Source organism: Coregonus clupeaformis, chromosome 20 (assembly GCF_020615455.1).
Source record: "Coregonus clupeaformis isolate EN_2021a chromosome 20, ASM2061545v1, whole genome shotgun sequence".
NCBI lineage: Eukaryota > Metazoa > Chordata > Actinopteri > Salmoniformes > Salmonidae > Coregonus > Coregonus clupeaformis.
Window position 1 is genome coordinate 2,100,518 of NC_059211.1, and position 19,373 is coordinate 2,119,890.

The following is a 19,373-nucleotide window of genomic DNA, read 5'->3' on the forward strand; positions in this document are numbered from 1 at the left end:
ACACACACATAGATTCACACTCGTATGCATACCCTTGCTCTGCTCACTGATTCAAACACGCATATGAATGACCCCTGTGTTGTCTGTCTCTGTCCAGGGGAGCTACAGTGACCTGTACCCAGACTCTGACGACTCCAGCGAGGACCAGATAGAGAACAGTAAGAACTCCTGGAGCTGCAAGGTACGCCCCCTTAAACTGACTAACTCCCATACTGTACAGCCTTGTACAAACCACTTATCAATCAAGTCAACTCAATGTCCTATTTCTCTCTCCTTTTACAGTTTGTGTCATCTGGAGGGCTTCAGTTGCTGTTGGAGATCTTCAACTCTGCCATTCTGGAGCCCAAGGACCAGGAGTCTTGGACAGTGGTGGGTGGGATCAGAAACACATTATAATAAGGAAATTGAATAGAATGGGTTGTATAGATTAAACTAAATAAAGTTTCAGTACATTATACGTGAGTGGTAGTGGTTCTGTAAGAAAACAGTTATTCACATGTTTAAAAGTAACTGCGTTATGAGGTGCCAAAGATTTCCAATTTCAAAGTGGACAATCATAAAAAAGATAGAGAAACATTGGGGGACATGAACATGACAGAAATAAAGCCATGTCAAACATTGTTTTTAAGACAATGTTCTGTAGTTAGTATTGAGGGTTAACTTGGGTCATATCCCCCTCTCCCTCTCTCCTCCCTCAGTGGTTGTTGGACTGCCTGGCTTGCCTGCTTAAGCTCATCTGCCAGTTTGCGGTGGACCCGGCCGACCTGGACCTAGCCTACCACGACGTCTTTCTCCTGGTCGGGCCTCACCGACAGCCAGCGCAAAAGGGCTTGGCCTGGCAAGTCCCGCAAGTCTGCCGGCGACCACGGCAAGGGCCTGCATATCCCCCGCCTCACAGAGGTACGGTGGTCCTCAGCTGAATGCTAATAGCTTATGCTAACCGCTAGGTGGGAAGTTGACATCCATAACTCTTCATGCGCAGTACACAACCTTTTTTCCCACAGCTGTAGCACTTAAAAGAGAAATGATCAAGCGATTTGTATTATTTTGTTCGACTCAACCATAAACTACAGTAAATACAGAAACGTATAATAACCCCAGATTGAGCAACCAGTAACCACCAGTAATAGAAGATGACTAAAACATTTTTAATGTAGTATTTTTTACTTAGTCTGTAGTAAAGGCAACATTTCTGTCGCAAGTAGTAGAGAATGTCCTGCAGCATCTTTTTCTCTCCCCCTCTATTTCCCCTCTTCTCTCCCTCTGAAGCAGTCTTCTATAGCCTCCTCTTCTCTCCCTCTGAAGCAGTCTTCTATAGCCTCCTCTTCTCTCCCTCTGAAGCAGTCTTCTATAGCCTCCTCTTCTCTCCCTCTGAAGCAGTCTTCTGTTACCTCCTCTTCTCTCCCTCTGAAGCAGTCTTCTATAGCCTCCTCTTCTCTCCCTCTGAAGCAGTCTTCTATTACCTCCTCTTCTCTCCCTCTGAAGCAGTCTTCTATAGCCTCCTCTTCTCTCCCTCTGAAGCAGTCTTCTATAGCCTCCTCTTCTCTCCCTCTGAAGCAGTCTTCTATAGCCTCCTCTTCTCTCCCTCTGAAGCAGTCTTCTATAGCCTCCTCTTCTCTCCCTCTGAAGCAGTCTTCTATTGCCTCTCCTCTTCTCTCCCTCTGAAGCAGTCTTCTATTACCTCCTCTTCTCTCCCTCTGAAGCAGTCTTCTATTGCCTCCTCTTCTCTCCCTCTGAAGCAGTCTTCTATTGCCTCCTCTTCTCTCCCTCTGAAGCAGTCTTCTATTGCCTCTCCTCTTCTCTCCCTCTGAAGCAGTCTTCTATTTCCTCTCCTCTTCTCTCCCTCTGAAGCAGTCTTCTATAGCCTCCTCTTCTCTCCCTCTGAAGCAGTCTTCTATAGCCTCCTCTTCTCTCCCTCTGAAGCAGTCTTCTATAGCCTCCTCTTCTCTCCCTCTGAAGTAGTCTTCTATTGCCCACGGCTGTTTTCTCTCTCTGTACTTCCCTCCCTGTGGTGTCTTGGCCTCTACACGAACTTCAAATCTATCCCCATGGTTAATTCTTTGTATCATTAACATTTGATAAACCTTCCTTTTTTTTATTGTCAGGTTTTCCTGGGCCTCGTCCAAGGCACCAACCTGATCCAGCGCTTGATCAACGTGGCCTACACCTACGACAACCTAGCACACAGGTGAGAGAACACAAAGAACAACTCTGTTCCAAATGTCACCCTATTCCCTACATGGGGCACTACTTTTGACCAGAGCCTTATGGGCCCTGTTCAGAAGTAATGTAGTATATCAGGGAATAGGGTGCCCTTTTCGGCATATCTAAGGACTCTGTTCCAATATCCACGCTATAGTAGCATACTACTTAGTGTGAAGCAATGTATTGGGCATGCAATCTAATTGGTATGCTAGTATGGACATAGTAATGTAGTTAACATCACAAGTTTAAAATGCCTTTGTACTAAAGTTGTCCCCTCAACCTGACGTGTATGTTCACTCCCTGTTTTACTTGCAGAGTTTTGAAGGCCCAATCAGATCACCGGTCCCGTCATGAAGGTGAGCTAGATTTTAAGAATGCCTAAATAATGTTCATCAACATGAGAAATGAAAAGCCCCACAGATTTTTTCACACACAGATTTTTCACTGAAAGTGAATCTGTCATAGCCTCCTATCATTGTTTTTTTTTGTACCTTTATTAACTAGAAAGTTCTTATTTATACAAGGACGCCAAACCCGACGAGGGGCAGCGCGCCTGGACTCCCAATCACGGTTGTTGGATCGAAAAAAAAGACCGCTGCACCACTTGGGAGCCCATATTGTATGTTCTTAAGCACATTGATCTTAGTCATTTCACATGTCTAATGTGTTATTCCTATGTTCCAGTGACCCACTACTCCATGTGGCTGCTGGTGAGCTGGGCCCACTGCTGCTCCACGGTCAAGTCCAGTCTGGCCGACAGCGACCACCTCCACGACTGGCTCAAGAAGCTCACCCTGCTGGTGCCGGAGGTGAGATCTGGGGGAATATCATGGGGCACTGACCCTCCGGAAATGACGAACAACTGGGATCTAGTATTGTCTTCATCTTGCTTTTCTTCCCCCTACGTAAAAACATGGCTTCAGTTTGTTTCAGTGTAACATTCGTGGGTATTTCCATCCCAAAATATTGGGAAGAATCTAGCTATACCGCTGTTTGTTGATTTGTTCACTATCCTATTTTGATGCTACTGAAATACTAACTATTCTGTGACCCAATTGATTCGTGTGACATTGTTAACAACATCAAATAGAGGAATGTAATTGCGTTAACGTGAGTGGGTCGTTTGTCATTCTCAGACGGCGGTGCGCCACGAGGCTTGTAACGGCCTGTACAAGCTGTCCCTGTCGGGTCTGGAGGGAGGAGAGTCCATCAACAGGTCCTTCCTGCTGCTGGCCGCCTCCACGCTGCTCAAGTTCCTCCCCGACGCACAAGCCCTCAAACCGCTGCGGGTGGGTAGAACACACATACACACTTGCGCGTATAGACAGATGCATACACACACACATAGACACATACACACACACTAGCACAATTTTGTTGAATTGTTTACTGACAAAAACAAATGTGTTCAGTGTGGGTTATTCAATTCCTTGGTCACGTGAAGTTACACATACCTAATATATGTAGAAGGGCTCTGTAGCTGATGCTGTGTGTGTTTAGGTGGAGGACTATGAAGAGGAGCCGGTGCTGAGGACGGGCTGTAAGGAGTACTTCTGGCTGCTGTGCAAGCTCATCGACAACATCCACGTCAAAGACGCCAGCCAGACCACCCTGTTGGACCTGGATGCGTTAGCCAGACACCTGGCCGACTGCATACGGAGGTGAGTCCAAGATGAATCGAAGACCAGGTCTGCGTCTGAAACGGTACCCTATTGCCTGTTTAGTGCACTACCTTTGGACCATGGGCCCGGGTCAAAAGTAGTGCACTGTATAGGAAAAAGGGTGCTGTTTTCAGACACAACCCAGGTCTCTCTTGAAATATGTATTTGATGTGCGATGGCTTGCGTTGTCCACATTCTTGCTGGAGTATTAAGGCCAGCTCAGTTCAAATACATTAGACAAGACTGTTTTAAACCAGTTCTACACTGAAGTTTGCTTGATCAAACATTGACCTGTCTCCCGCTCCCCAGCCGTGAGATCCTGGACCAGCAGGACGGCGCAATCGAGGACGACGGCCTCACAGGCCTCCTGCGCCTCGCCACCAGCGTCCTCAAACACAAGCCTCTTCAAGTTCTCCCGCGAGGGCCAGGAGTTCCTGCGCGACGTCCACAACCTGCTCTTCCTCCTTCCCAGCCTGGCCGACCGCGCCCAGCCCAAGTGCAAGTCGCACGCGGCCCGCGCCGCCGCCTACGACCTCCTGGTGGAGACCGTGAAGGGCTCGGTGGAGAACTACAGGCTGCTCCACAACTGGGTCATGTCCCAGCACATGCAGAGTGAGAAGAACCTTTTGCAACCGTTGAAAATGCTACTAGGAATATTTGTCAATGAGAGTAAAGCATTGGTGGGAAGGCCCAAGGGAATACAATGGGTATTGAATTGACGTTGTTCGTGTGGAAATACTATACGCTGGTTTTAAACAAACAACCAAATAGCATCCCTTTGAAGTAAGGCCTTCCTGTTGGTAATGTCTGCTCCATGGATTTCCATGACCGGATCAAATGAGCAGAGCAAGTTGGTTTATTAAAGTTTGAGGTCACATTTTTTGAAAATGCTATGACTAGGATCCAATGTACATGTTTGAGCATTATCAAACAATCTTAAATCCAGTATATTCTATTAGGCTCCTGAAAGATATGAAAATTTGTGTTGATGTTAATTAAATGGTCATTTCTACCTCCCCCCAGCCTCTCACGCCCCGTACAAGTGGGACTACTGGCCCCACGACGACGTGCGTGCCGAGTGTCGCTTCGTGGGCCTCACCAACCTGGGGGCCACCTGCTACCTGGCCTCCACTATCCAACAGCTCTACATGATCCCTGAGGCACGCCAGGCCGTCTTCACTGCAAAGGTCAGTCCTCTAAATACTATTGTCCTCTTTCTCTCTCTTGCTTTTCTTACGCCTCTCTCTCTCTCTCTTTTCTCTTTCTTTCCTGTCTTATTCTCTCTCTTTTTCTCTCTCTATTAGTGATCGTAACGGATGATATTACAATGGTTCCTTTTTACACAGTGCTGTAGGTTGTATGGGGCAATTTCACCTCATCCACCGCTTGTATATAGCACTCATCTGGATGATACACGGCAGCCATTTTGTGCTAGAATGCTCATCCCACACATGCTATTTCACTCCCTGAAGAATGCTTTGCTATTGAATGTTGTTTATGAATGAGAGGTGTGTTTTTCCATTTCCAGTATGCAGAGGAGATAAAGCACAAGACCACCTTGCTGGAGCTCCAGAAGATGTTCACCTATCTCATGGTACGCAGCCGCTCTCTCTCTTTCAGCCCTCTGCCACACCGCTCTCAATCTATCTTCTCAGTCCGTTGACAAGAACAGACAGACATTGTCCCCATAGAGACTCAGCTACTTTATATTTGCTCCACTCATCTCTTTCGTCCATTTACTCATTCTTCTCCTCTCTCCATCCCTCGTTCCAGGAGAGTGAGAGGAAGGCGTACAACCCCCGTCCGTTCTGTAAGACCTACACCATGGACAAGCAGCCCCTGAACACGGGCGAGCAGAAGGACATGACCGAGTTCTTCACCGACCTCATCACCAAGATAGAGGAGATGTCCCAGGACCTGAAAAACACAGTGAAGACGCTCTTTGGAGGGGTCATCACCAACAATGTGGTCTCGCTGGTAAGAATCACTATACTCTTTTTACCGGCAACATTTCCGTAGTGCAAAACGTATTATAAACCGCATTCAATCTTTGCACAATTCCTTTGCACTACAAGAATTCACTACAGAATGTTGCTCTGTGTGTGTGTGTGTGTGTGTGTGGAGTGTGTATGTGTGTAAAGCCATTCTCATTCAACTCATTTTTTCTGTCCAACAGGACTGTGACCACGTGAGTCAGACAGCCGAAGAGTTCTACACAGTCAGGTGCCAAGTGGCCGACATGAAGAACATCTACGTAAGTACAACATCGCCAACAACATTGTTTACTTTGTTTAGAAGTGCTACCAAGTGTTATAGACTGGGGTTTACCTTCCAATCACACGTCTCAAATCTCACTGTAGTATCACACTGCTGCCTTCGATTCAGGTTGAAATTCTTCCTCTTGCAAATGGCAACTTCTCCTCAACTCATCCTATGTCATACTCTGTTAGTCTGGTGTGTTTTCTATGCTCCTAGTTCTTGTTCATACAGGACTGCTTGGCATGTTGGTAGAGACCTGATTGTGTCTTTGTGTTTCCTCAGGAATCTCTGGACGAGGTGACCATCAAAGACACTCTGGAGGGGGACAACATGTACACCTGCTCCCAGTGTGGCAAGAAAGTACGCGCAGAGAAGAGGTGAGTCGCCGACAAACCTCCTGAAGAGGACCCTGCTGGTCGAAATGCGTTGTGTACTTTTTCTACAGAAAATAAGCCAACCATAATCAATTGGCAGTTATAGTTGTATACTAGACATTTTTTTAAATGGTTAGCTGGTTTTCCACCAGTTGATGTTGGTTTACCGTTTGAAAGAATAACTGTTATTGACGTCTCTAGTTTCTCTCTTTTTGACCTGTGCTTCGATTAATCGCCTTTCCCTTTCTCGATCCTTCTCCTTCCAGGGCGTGCTTCAAGAAGCTGCCTCGCATCCTAAGCTTCAACACCATGCGCTACACCTTCAACATGGTCACCATGATGAAGGAGAAGGTCAACACGCACTTCTCCTTCCCCCTGCGCCTCGACATGACCCCCTACACTGAGGACTTCCTCATGGCCAAGGGCGACAGGAAAGAGGGTACGTGTCACTTCCTGTTCCAACAGACCCCCAACCACCTGATTGGTTCTCATAGGCCCTGTTCTACAGTGCATTTGGAAAGTATTCAGACCCCTTTTTACACTTTTTGTTACGTTACAGCCTTATTCTAAAATTGATTAAATAGTTTTTTTCCCCTCTTCAATCTACACACAATACCCCATAATGAGAAAGCAAAAACAGGTTATATCACATTTACATAAGTATTCAGACCCTTTACTCAGTACTTTGTTGAAGCACCTTTGGCAGCGATTACAGACTTGAGTCTTCTTGTGTATGATACTACAAGCTTGGCACACCTGTATTTGGGGAGTTTCTCCCATTCTTCTCTGCAGATCTTCTCAAGCTCTGTCAGGTTGGATGTGGAGCGTCGCTGCACAGCTATTTTCAGGTGTCTCCAGATGTTCAATCGGGTTCAAGTCCGGCTCTGGCTGGGCCACTCAAGGACATTCAGAGACTTGTCCCGAAACCACTCCTGCGTTGTCTTGGCTGTGTGCTTAGGTTCGTTGTCCTTTTCAGCAAGGATCTCTCTGTACTTTGCTCTGTTCATCTTTCCCTCGATCCTGACTAGTCTCCCAGTCCATGCCGCTGAAAATCATCCCCACAGCTTGATGCTGCCACCACCATGCTTCACCATAGGGATGGTGCCAGGTTTCCTCCAGACGTGACGCTTGGCAATCAGGCCAAAGAGTTCAATCTTGGTTTCATCAGACCAGAGAATCTTGTTTCTCATGGTCTGAGAGTCCTTTAGGTGCCTTTTGGCAAACTCCAAGCGGCTGTCATGTCCATTTTACTGAGCAGTGTTTTCTGTCTGGCTACTCTACCATAAAGGCCTGATTGGTGGAGTCCTGAAGAGATGGTTGTCCTTCTGGAAGGTTCTCCCATCTCCACAGAGGAACTCTGGAGCTCTGTCAGATTGACCATCGGGTTCTTGGTCACCTCCCTAACCAAGGCCCTTCTCCCCTGATTGCTCAGTTTGGCCGGGCGGCCAGCTCTAGGAAGAGTCTTGGCGCTTCCAAACTTCTTCCATTTAAGAATGATGGAGGCCACTGTGTTCTTTTGGGACCTTCAGTGCTGCAGAAATGTTTTGGTACCCTTCCCCAGATCTGTGCCTCGACACAATTCTGTCTCGGAGCTCTAATGACAATTCCTTTGACCTCATGGATTGGTTTTTGCTCTGACATGCACTGTCAACTGTGGAACCTTATATAGACAGGTGTGTGCCTTTCCAAATCATGTCCAATCAATTGAATTTACCACAGGTGTACTCCAAGTTGTAGAAACATCTCAAGGATGATCAATGGAAACAGGATGCACCTGAGCTCAATTTCGAGTCTCATAGCAAAGGGTCTGAATACTTATGTAAATAAGTTATTTCTGTTTTTAATTTTTTATAAATTTGTAAACATTTCTAAAAACCTGTTTTCGCTTTGTCATTATGAGGTATTGTGTGTAGGTAGAGATTTTTTTTCATATAAATCAATTTTAGAATGAGGCTGTAACGCAACAAAATGTGGAAAAAGTCAAGGGGTCTGAATACTTTCCGAATGTACTGTAAATTCACTTGTAGCACTATACTACATCCCTGTGTAGCTCAGTTGGTAGAGCATGGCGTTTGCAACGCCAGGGTTGTGGGTTCGATTCCCATGGGGGGCCAGTATGACAAACAAATGTATGCACACACTAACTGTAAGTCGCTCTGGATAAGAGCGTCTGCTAAATGACGTAAAATGTAAATGTAAAATATACTGTCTAGTCAGTGTATTTGAATGAATAGCAATATGCGGATAGTTCCTTTTTCCTAGCCTGCAGAAAAAGGACAAATGTGCTGGATAGAAAAACAAATATGTGAAAACAAAGTAACGTCTGCAACTCTAATGCTCCCCAGTGATTTATAGGCAATATAAAAAGTTTTGCTCTTGGTATCTTCGGTCCACCTAGCCTATCAGAGGGCAAGCTAGGTGGCGCAACGAGCGTATATCCTATTGTAGCTATCCAACCAATAATTGGAGGAGTTGGTTACTCATTGATGTGGTCCGCTATGTCCTACTACAGGTTTCCGGGAGGAGGGCGAGGCTAAGGTGGCGGAGAGCTACGAGTATGACCTCATCGGCGTCACGGTGCACACGGGCACGGCGGATGGCGGCCATTACTACAGCTTCATCCGAGACATCGTCAACCCGCACGCCTACAAGAATAACAAGTGGTGAGGAATATCTCTGGGTCTAGTATTGAAATCAGCTCCGTGGGGAATTTTTAAAAAAGATGTCTCGTGTTATGGCCTTACGATACAATATACTTTATTGTCCATTTACATGGAAATTCATGACTTGCAATTGGTTGATTTCATGGCACTGTGCTACACCTGGGTTCGTTTTCGGCAGGTAGCTTAGTGGTTAAGAGGGTGCGTACCGGGGTTCTAATCCCAGAGCCGACTAGGTGAAAAATCTATCTGTGCCCTTGAGCAAGGCACTTAACCCTAATTGCTCATGTAAGTCTCTCTGGATAAGAGCGTCTGCTAAATGACTAAAATGTAAAAATGTTTTAATTTTAGGGTGTACAACCGACTGTCATTAACTTAATTTGCTTGCTTTTCTCAGGTACCTATTCAACGATGCCGAGGTGAAGCCCTTTGACTCGGCCCAGCTAGCCTCTGAGTGCTTCGGTGGAGAGATGACGGTAAATCCTGAAATAAAGACAAAGCTCCAATGTTTTACTGTTAATTCATACTTTTTAATATTGAAATGTTTCATCTCACCAACATATTTTTCTTTTAGACAAAAACGTACGACTCTGTCACCGACAAGTTCATGGACTTCTCCTTTGAGAAGGTCAGTTTCCTTGTAAATCATTTTCATGTGACATTTTTGTTTAAAAAATGGTTTTAAAAGTTGACAGTTTGTGTCATGTCTCTCCCTCCAGACCCACAGTGCTTACATGCTCTTCTATAAGAGAGTGGAGCTAGAGGAGGAGAATGGCAAGGACTTCAACTTCGACGTTTCTCCAGATCTACTCGAGGTACCTGGCTGGTTACGATCTCGTAGCACTCTCCTTTCTCACATTCTTTATTCTCTCAAAACGTTGAAATGATTATTCTGACGTCTTATTTTCTCTGCTCAGTGGATTTGGCAAGACAACATGCAGTTTCTTCAGGACAAGAACATTTTCGAGCACACGTACTTTGGGTCAGTGATACATTTTTGTACTAGCCATCATGACTGCACCTTTTCTGAAGCTAGAATGCAGATGTGATATTATTGAGAGTCTTATGTTAACAGTACTTTGCTTGGGTGCCCAAGACTTGACCCTGAAATATATAACTACATCGATTTTACTTATGAAGTACTGTCTCAATTATAGCTCATATGCAATGAAATATGAATGTGGTCTTGATCTATTAACATAGTGCAGGATGAAGTGCTGCCTTGGTGTATAAACTGGTCTGAGATCAGTGTTGTGACTCTCTGTACTCCTATCTACAGGTTCATGTGGCAGCTTTGCAGCAGCATCCCCAGCACTTTACCAGACCCCAAAGCCATCTCCCTCATGACCGCCAAGGTACGACCACACTCCACTAAACCCTTATTCTCAACCATAGAACTTCATTAGAAAATCCTTTTAACTTTTCACCGATATATTTTTATGGCTTTACCGTTACACTTTGAATATACAGTACTTTCCACTCTCACACCTCTCCTCCTTGATTACAGCTTAGCACATCATTTGTCCTGGAGACGTTCATTCACTCCAAGGAAAAGGTGAGTTGTCCTTCCTTTACTGTCAGTGGATGGCTCCCTCTAGTCGCCAGCCTCAATTGCAATCTCTAGTTATTTTTCAGTGATGATTTTTTGCTCTGTTTTACGGTGTGGAAGATGGTCTAACTTATGGCAAGAGTTTGTCTAAAGTTGGTCTGTGTGTGTTTTCAGCCAACCATGCTGCAGTGGATCGAGCTACTGACCAAACAATTCAACAACAGCCAGGCGGCCTGCGAGGTAAATTTACTGTTTATTGAAGCACAAATCAGCTAGCACATTGTGCTGAATGGTTTTCAATCATTAGCAGGGTAATTGCTAACTTCCTGTTTTTATGTCGTCATGGTCTTTCAGTGGTTTTTGGACCGCATGGCTGATGACAATTGGTGGCCCATGCAGATCCTCATCAAGTGCCCCAATCAGATTGTTCGGCAGGTGAGAGCCCCAATCAGATTGTTCTGCAGTCACTCACACACACACACACTCCCACACACTCACACTCTCTGCCCTGTGGTCCGCCATCAGATGTTCCAGAGACTGTGTATCCACGTCATCCAGAGGCTACGGCCAGTCCACGCCCACCTCTACCTACAACCTGGCATGGAGGACGGGTAGGAACGATCACTTATCTACCAATCAATCATCCACCCAGTCAATCAGTCACTCACAACTGAGAAACATATTCATTTGTAAGCTTTATAGTGTAAACATGTTTTTTAAAATCCCACATTAAACTAGCTTCTGCTATCCCATGAGTAGTCTATAACGTGGCTCTTGAACTGATAATGGTTTGCTGCCGCTAGAGGCGTTGCAGCGTGACATAACCATGTTGTGTCTGTGTCATTAGATGGCTGAGAGAAAGGTGCCATGTGTTACCTAGTTGCCCTAGCACTGTGGCCACTTGGAGAGTTTTGTGGCACAACATTTGAGGAAATGGTCATTAACCAAAGATGTTTCGATTTATAATGTTCTGGAAAAACTCAGGGAAAACTCCAAGTTTAATTCCACTGTATCACCTGGGTCATGTTCATTAGGGTACTCAACATAGGATGTTTCAAAATGCTTTGCAACAGAAAACGAAATTGAGAGTTTAGGTTTAAGTCTAGGTAGTCCCTTTCTGTTTCAGTCCATTTTTCATTTGTTTGGTACCTAATGAACATGACCTGACAAGTTGTCTGATGTCACTTCCTCTTCCTGTGTGTGGCCTCCAGGTCTGATGACATGGACGGGCCGGTGGAGGACATCGGCAGCCGCTCGTGCGTGACGCGCTTCGTCAAGACGCTTCTGTCCATCATGGAGCACGGCGTCAAGCCCCACAGCAAACACCTGACTGAGTACTTCGCCTTCCTCTACGAGTTCGCCAAGATGGGAGAGGAGGAGGTTGGTCGTTGATAACAGTAGTCGTTTTATAGGAATATACTTTTGACACTTTTAACCAAAAGGACTTACAGTGGGGCAAAAAAGTATTTAGTCAGCCACTATTTGTGCAAGTTCTCCCACTTAAAAAGATGAGAGAGGCCTGTAATTTTCATCATAGGTACACGTCAACTATGAAAGACAAATTGAGAAAAAAAAATCCAGAAAATCACATTGTGGATTTTTTATGAATTTATTTGCAAATTATGGTGGAAAATAAGTATTTGGTCACCTACAAACAAGCAAGATTTCTGGCTCTCACAGACCTGTAACTTCTTCTTTAAGAGGCTCCTCTGTCCTCCACTCGTTACCTGTATTAATGGCATCTGTTTGAACTTGTTATCAGTATAAAAGACACCTGTCCACAACCTCAAACAGTCACACTCCAAACTCCACTATGGCCAAGACCAAAGAGCTGACAAAGGACACCAGAAACAAAATTGTAGACCTGCACCAGGCTGGGAAGACTGAATCTGCAATAGGTAAGCAGCTTGGTTTGAAGAAATCAACTGTGGGAGCAATTATTAGGAAATGGAAGACATACAAGACCACTGATAATCTCCCTCGATCTGGGGCTCCACGCAAGATCTCACCCCGTAGGGTCAAAATGATCACAAGAACGGTGAGCAAAAATCCCAGAACCACACGGGGGGACCTAGTGAATGACCTGCAGAGAGCTGGGACCAAAGTAACAAAGCCTACCATCAGTAACACACTACGCCGCCAGGGACTCAAATCCTGCAGTGCAAAGACGTGTCCGCCTGCTTAAGCCAGTAAATGTCCAGGCCTGTCTGAAGTTTGCTAGAGTGCATTTGGATGATCCAGAAGAGGATTGGGAGAATGTCATATGGTCAGATGAAACCAAAATAGAACTTTTTGGTAAAAACTCAACTCGTCGTGTTTGGAGGACAAAGAATGCTGAGTTGCATCCAAAGAACACCATACCTACTGTGAAGTATGGGGGTGGAAACATCATGCTTTGGGGCTGTTTTTTCTGCAAAGGGACCAGGACGACTGATCCGTGTAAAGGAACGAATGAATGGGGCCATGTATCGTGAGATTTTGAGTGAAAACCTCCTTCCATCAGCAAGGGCATTGAAGATGAAACGTGGCTGGGTCTTTCAGCATGACAATGATCCCAAACACACCGCCCGGGCAATGAAGGAGTGGCTTCGTAAGAAGCATTTCAAGGTCCTGGAGTGGCCTAGCCAGTCTCCTGATCTCAACCCCATAGAAAATCTTTGGAGGGAGTTGAAAGTCTGTGTTGCCCAGCGACAGCCCCAAAACATCACTGCTCTAGAGGAGATCTGCATGGAGGAATGGGCCAAAATACCAGCAACAGTGTGTGAAAACCTTGTGAAGACTTACAGAAAACGTTTGACCTGTATCATTGCCAACAAAGTGTATATAACAAAGTATTGAGAAACTTTTGTTATTGACCAAATACTTATTTTCCACCATAATTTGCAAATAAATTCATTAAAAATCCCACAATGTGATTTTCTGGATTTTTTTTTCTCATTTTGTCTGTCATAGTTGACGTGTACCTATGATGAAAATTACAGGCCTCTCTCATCTTTTTAAGTGGGAGAACTTGCACAATTGGTGGCTGACTAAATACTTTTTTTCCCCACTGTAAGTGTGTAAAATAGTATTCGCTGTAGTGTAAGTTTGAGTCCCAAATGGCACCCTATTGCCTACATAGTGCACTACTTTTGACCAGAGCCTGCTCTGTGAGTGCGTACATTTTCAGTAGGTTTTCTGTGATTCCTGCAGGGCTTGAACCCATGACCTTGGCATTACCTCACCAAGATACATGGCTTGAAGGGGTTTTAGAGGACACAGTTTTTGCTAACAGTCTGTTTGTTTTCTCTATTCTCATACTTCCAGAGTCAGTTCCTTCTGTCCCTACAAGCCATTTCCATCATGGTGCACTTCTACATGGGCACCAAGGGGCCTGAGAACGTAAGTATACACTAGTTGTGTGTGTGTGTGTACCTGTGTGTGTATGTTTCTGTGCTTGTGTGTAATGACCTGGTCCCCCCAGCCCCAGGTGGAGGTGCTGTCTGAGGAGGAGGGAGAAGAGGAGGATGAGGAGGAGGACATCTTGTCCCTGGCGGAAGAGAAGTACCGCCCGGCCGCCTTGGAGAAGATGATAGCCCTCATCGCCCTGCTGGTGGAACAGTCCCGCTCTGAGAGGTAGGGCACAGACGGGCACAGACGGGCATGGCATAGCACCACTTGGGACATAGGAAAGCAGTATATAATATGGCACAGGGATTTTACCTGCTACTAGCAAAGTGAGATTGGTCAATGTTACGGGATGATTTGAGGATCACCCCGAACTAGACAAATTGGTTTTGTACATTTGCTGGGTCACAGGAAATGTTCAAAGCTTTGTCACAGCACAAAATCGTGTTGGTAATACTGCCCAAAAGTGAGCTGTAAATACTACCACATATAGCACCCTATTTATTCGCTGTTGTCAGTTTTCAAATCACCCCCCTCCATAATTTCACCTTCTTTCTTCTCCCCCTTTCTCTCTCTCTCTCTCTCTCTCCCTCTCTCTCTCTCCAGACACCTGACTCTGTCTCAGAGTGACATGGCAGCCCTGACCGGGGGGAAAGGCTTCCCCTTCCTCTTCCAGCACATCCGAGACGGCATCAACATCAGGCAGACCTGCAACCTCATCTTCAGCCTGTGTCGCTATAACAACCGCCTGGCCGAGCACGTACGTTTAACAGATGCGCCAACACACACAAACCAATCCGCACACACACCAACCAATGCACGCACACACACCAACCAATGCACACACACACAAACAAACACGTCGCCGTTGTTAATGGCAGACCCTGGCCGTGACCCCACTCTCCGAGGTTGTCTCAGGGAGAGTTGGGATTTGCAAAAAATACATTTCCAATTCGTATTAATACACACTTTTACATGTTTGAAATATGACAAATATAAGCACCCACCATATTATTATTATTACATACACACACAGGCACATACAGTGTATTTCTAATCTAATTTCTCCTGTGTTCTGTTCCAGATTGTATCCATGCTCTTCACCTCTATCGCTAAACTGACGCCTGAGGTAAGCACTGATGTGAGAACCTACCCTTTTAATACATAATGCTCTCAATTTATTATCCAACTCAATTATTAGTTTGTACAAATCTTAATTTATCCCTCTAATTTTCTCTTCTTCTTTCTCTCCATCCCTCTTTCTCTCACCCCCCTCTCTCCCACTCCTTCTCTCCCTCTCATCCCCTTCTGTCCCTCTCCATCCCTCTCTTTCTCTCACCCCCTCTCTCCCACTCCTTCTCTCCCTCTCATCCCCTTCTCTCCCTCTCCATCCCTCTCTTTCTCTCACCCCCCTCTCTCCCTCTCCATCCCTCTCTTTCTCTCACCCCCCCCTCTCTCCCTCTCCATCCCTCTCTTTTAGGCAGCAAACCCTTTCTTCAAGCTGCTCACCATGCTGATGGAGCTGTCAGGTGGTCCTCCAGGCATGCCTTCCTTCGCCTCATACATACTACAGAGGATCTGGGAGGTACGGTCATGCGCGCGCACACACACACACACACACACACACACACACACACACACACACACACACACACACACACACACACACACACACACAATAAAATCAAATGTTATTTGTCACATGCTTCGTTAACAACAGGTGTAGACTAACAGTCACCCTTATGGGTCCTTCCCAACAATGCAAAGAGAAACATAGAAAAGTCATAATACGAGGAATAAATAACGATAACTTGGCTATATACATGGGGTACCAAGTCCATGTGGTGGTCCTCTGTAGCTCAGCTGGTAGAGCACGGCGCTTGTAACGCCAAGGTAGTGGGTTCGAACCCCGGGACCACCCATACACAAAAAAATTTATGCACGCACGACTGTAAGTCGCTTTGGATAAAAGCGTCTGCTAAATGGCATATTATTAATATTTATGTGCAGGGGTACATGGTAATTGAGGTAGATATGTACATATAGGTAGGGGCAAAGTGACTAGGGAACAGGATAGATAATAAGCAGTAGCAGCAGCGTATGTGATTATTCAAAAGAGTTGGTGCAAAAAAGGGTCAATGCAGATAGCTATTTGGTTAACTATTTAGCTGTCTAATGGCTTGGGGGTAGAAGCTGTTCAGGGTCCTGTTGGTTTCAGACTTGGTGCGTCGGTGCCGTACAGTAGCTGAGAGAACTGTCTATGACTGGGTGGCTGGAGTCTTTGGCCATTTTTAGGGCTTTCCTCTGACACCGCCTGGTATAGAGGGCCTGGATGGCAGGGAGTTTGGCCCCAGTGATGTACTGGGCCGTACGCACTGCCCTCTGTAGCGCCTTGCGGTCAAATGCCAAGCAGTTGCCATACCAAGCAGTTGCCATACCAAGCGGTGACGCAGCCAGTGAAGATGCTCTCAATGGTGCAGCTGTATAACTTTTTGAGAATCTGAGGGCCCATGCTTGTCGTCGGTGATCAGGCCTACCACCGTCGTGTCGTCAGCAAGCTTAATGATGGTGTTGGAGTTATGCATTGCCACGCAGTTGTGAGTGAACAGGACGGACAGGAGGGGACTATGCACGCACCCCTGAGTGGCCCCCGTGTTGACGGTCAGCGTGGTGGATGTTTTGTTGCCTGCCCTCACCACCTGGGGGCGGCCCGACAGGAAGTCCAGGATCCAGTTGCAGAGGGAGGTGTTCAGTCCCAGGGTACTGAACTTAGTGATGAGCTTGGAGGGTACATAGTCACAGGTTCATCTGATTCATTGTTCATTATCAAGTTACTTCAGTTGAACATCAATTTATCCATATATTTGTCCTTAATCCACTATATCAAGTTATTTCAGTTGATCTTGATGTCGTTGCCTAAAATATTCAAAATCGTATCCTTTTGTTGTCTGTTCTCTCCCAGGTGATAGAGTACAACCCAAGCCAGTGTCTGGACTGGTTGGCGGTGCAGACCCCCAGGAACAAGCTGGCTCACAGCTGGGTGCTGCAGAACATGGAGAACTGGGTGGAGCGTTTCCTACTGGCCCACAACTACCCCCGTGTCCGCACCTGTAAGAACACTTGTGATGTCTCTCTTTCTCTGTCTCTTGCTGTTTCTGTCTGGAAGTTCTTACTAACTACACTACATGACCAAAAGTATGTGGACACCTGCTCGTCGAACATCTCATTCCAAAATCATGGGCATTAATATGGAGTTGGTCCCACTTTGCTGCTATAACAGCCTCCACTCTTCTGGGAAGGCTTTCCACTAGATGTTGGAACATTGCTGCGGGGACTTCCATTCAGCCAAAAGAGCATTAGTGAGGTTGGGCGATTAGGCCTGGCTCGCTGTCGGCGTTCCAATTCATCCCAAAAGTCTTTGATGGGGTTGAGGTCAGGGCTCTGTGCAGGCCAGTCAAGTTCTTCCACACTGGTCTCGACAAACCATTTCTGAATGGACCTCGCTTTGTGCACGGGGGCATGCTAAAACAGGAATGGGCCTTCCCCAAACTGTTGCCACAAAGTTGGAAGCACAGAATCGTCTAGAATGTAATTGTATGCTGTAGGGTTAAGATTTCCCTTCACTGGAACTAAGAGGCCTTGCCCGAACATGAAAAACAGCCCCAGACCATTATTCCTCCTCCACCAAACTTTACAGTTGGCACTATGCATTGGGGCAGGTAGAGTTTTCCTGGCATCCGCCAAACCCAGATTCGTCCGTCAGACTGCCAGATGGTGAAGCGTGATTCATCATTCCAGAGAACGCGTTTCCACTGCTCCAGAGTCCAATGGCGGCGCGCTTTACACCACTCCAGCCGTTGCTTGGCATTGCGAATGGTGATCTTAGGCTTGTGTGCGGCTGCTCGGCCATGGAAACCCATTTCATTAAGCTCCAGACTAACAGTTACTTTTGCGGACGTTGCTTCCAGAGGCAGTTTGGAACTCAGTAGTGAGTGTTGCAACCGAGGACAGAATATTTTTACGCGCTACCGGCACTCTGCGGTCCTGTTCTGTGACCTTGTGTGGCCTACCACTTTGCGGCTGAGCCGTTGTTGCTCCTAGACGTTTCCACTTCAAAATAGGGTACTTTTTTGTTTTTACGCAGAGGCTATAAATCATTATTCATCATCATTCTATTTTCCATAGTATCAACGATTCTTCGTCCAGGGTAGGGGAGGGAATGGCCAGCAGGGATGTAGCTCAGTTGGTAGAGCATGGCGTTTGCAATGCCAGGGTTGTGGGTTCGATTCCCACGGGGGCCAGTATGAAAAATAAAATAATGTATGCACTCACTAACTGTAAGTCGCTCTGGATAAGAGCGTCTGCTAAATGATGTAAATGTAAATGAAAAAGTGATGCTGTGCAGGAGGTGCTTTGTCCTGTCCTTCCTGTCGGTCAGGTCAGGTTGCCTGAGAAGTCTTCAATCTTCTGTATGCTCCTCTGCATACACATTCTCCTATCAGTCCTTGTGTAATGATTGCACGGTGAGATCAATGGAAGGTTTCTATAAGTGGGTGAACAATCCAACGCTTGGTGAATTTGGCTTCAGAATGATATGAAGAGCCGACATCGAAGGATCAAAACTTGACGTTGCTATGAACGCTTGGCTGCCACAAGCCAGGTATTGTGTGTAACAGTGATAACACCAAGTAAATCTTAAATGATTAAAACTTAAACACAAAATATAAATATCCAGCAACAAACTTCTTACATCTTATCAGACACATTTCCACTTGCTGAACACATACTTCTTAGATAAAACATACAGCCTCTAAAGACAATTGTTACATAGTTGCTGTCTAAATTGGGCGGTGGTCTCCCAACCTTAATTCAATAAAATAAGAATATAGTACAAAAATAAACTTATCAGAATAAAAACGTCAACAACAATAACATCGACATCAACAATAACAAAAAGTTCATTTGAGTATGAGTTGCCCTCAAAAATAAATAAGTAAATAAATACAACAAATAGATAGAGCTGCAACAACGTCTTTGAAAGAAGTGAGATAGATGACCAGTCAATAAAGAAAACATATTAAGTAAAGATTTCACTACAACACAACGCCACTCCATCCTGGTCAGCATTGCCATGGTTAAGGTATATGGTGCTAAGACCCCTGGCCTTGCACAGTCTTGCCTCCATCTAGCTGATCTTAAAGCTGACCGGGGCAGCTCTATCAGGGCAGAAATGTGATGAACTGACTTGTTGGAAAGGTGGCATCCTATGACGGTGCCA

The 19,373-nt window shown here is 45.7% G+C and overlaps 1 protein-coding gene and 1 non-coding gene across 2 annotated transcripts in view; both read left to right on the forward strand.

The window, feature by feature from the left end:
• Positions 1 to 19,373, forward strand: part of usp34 (ubiquitin specific peptidase 34) — a 60,455-nt gene that overhangs the window by 29,116 nt on the left and 11,966 nt on the right. The window contains 34 exon segments of the mRNA XM_045205226.1: positions 98 to 181; positions 283 to 369; positions 699 to 788; positions 790 to 900; positions 2,106 to 2,188; positions 2,521 to 2,561; positions 2,890 to 3,014; positions 3,342 to 3,494; positions 3,706 to 3,866; positions 4,176 to 4,268; positions 4,270 to 4,478; positions 4,890 to 5,053; positions 5,395 to 5,460; positions 5,640 to 5,843; positions 6,043 to 6,120; positions 6,408 to 6,502; positions 6,766 to 6,938; positions 9,012 to 9,162; positions 9,557 to 9,635; positions 9,734 to 9,787; positions 9,879 to 9,974; positions 10,077 to 10,141; positions 10,439 to 10,514; positions 10,667 to 10,714; positions 10,883 to 10,948; positions 11,063 to 11,143; positions 11,234 to 11,319; positions 11,920 to 12,088; positions 14,015 to 14,089; positions 14,172 to 14,323; positions 14,702 to 14,855; positions 15,180 to 15,224; positions 15,576 to 15,680; positions 17,058 to 17,205. Coding sequence (XP_045061161.1) covers positions 98 to 181; positions 283 to 369; positions 699 to 788; positions 790 to 900; positions 2,106 to 2,188; positions 2,521 to 2,561; positions 2,890 to 3,014; positions 3,342 to 3,494; positions 3,706 to 3,866; positions 4,176 to 4,268; positions 4,270 to 4,478; positions 4,890 to 5,053; positions 5,395 to 5,460; positions 5,640 to 5,843; positions 6,043 to 6,120; positions 6,408 to 6,502; positions 6,766 to 6,938; positions 9,012 to 9,162; positions 9,557 to 9,635; positions 9,734 to 9,787; positions 9,879 to 9,974; positions 10,077 to 10,141; positions 10,439 to 10,514; positions 10,667 to 10,714; positions 10,883 to 10,948; positions 11,063 to 11,143; positions 11,234 to 11,319; positions 11,920 to 12,088; positions 14,015 to 14,089; positions 14,172 to 14,323; positions 14,702 to 14,855; positions 15,180 to 15,224; positions 15,576 to 15,680; positions 17,058 to 17,205 — 3,667 coding nt within the window.
• LOC121534389 lies at positions 11,501 to 11,634 on the forward strand. Its single transcript, XR_005994620.2, has one exon. It is a non-coding gene; the product is annotated as a small nucleolar RNA SNORA17 (small nucleolar RNA).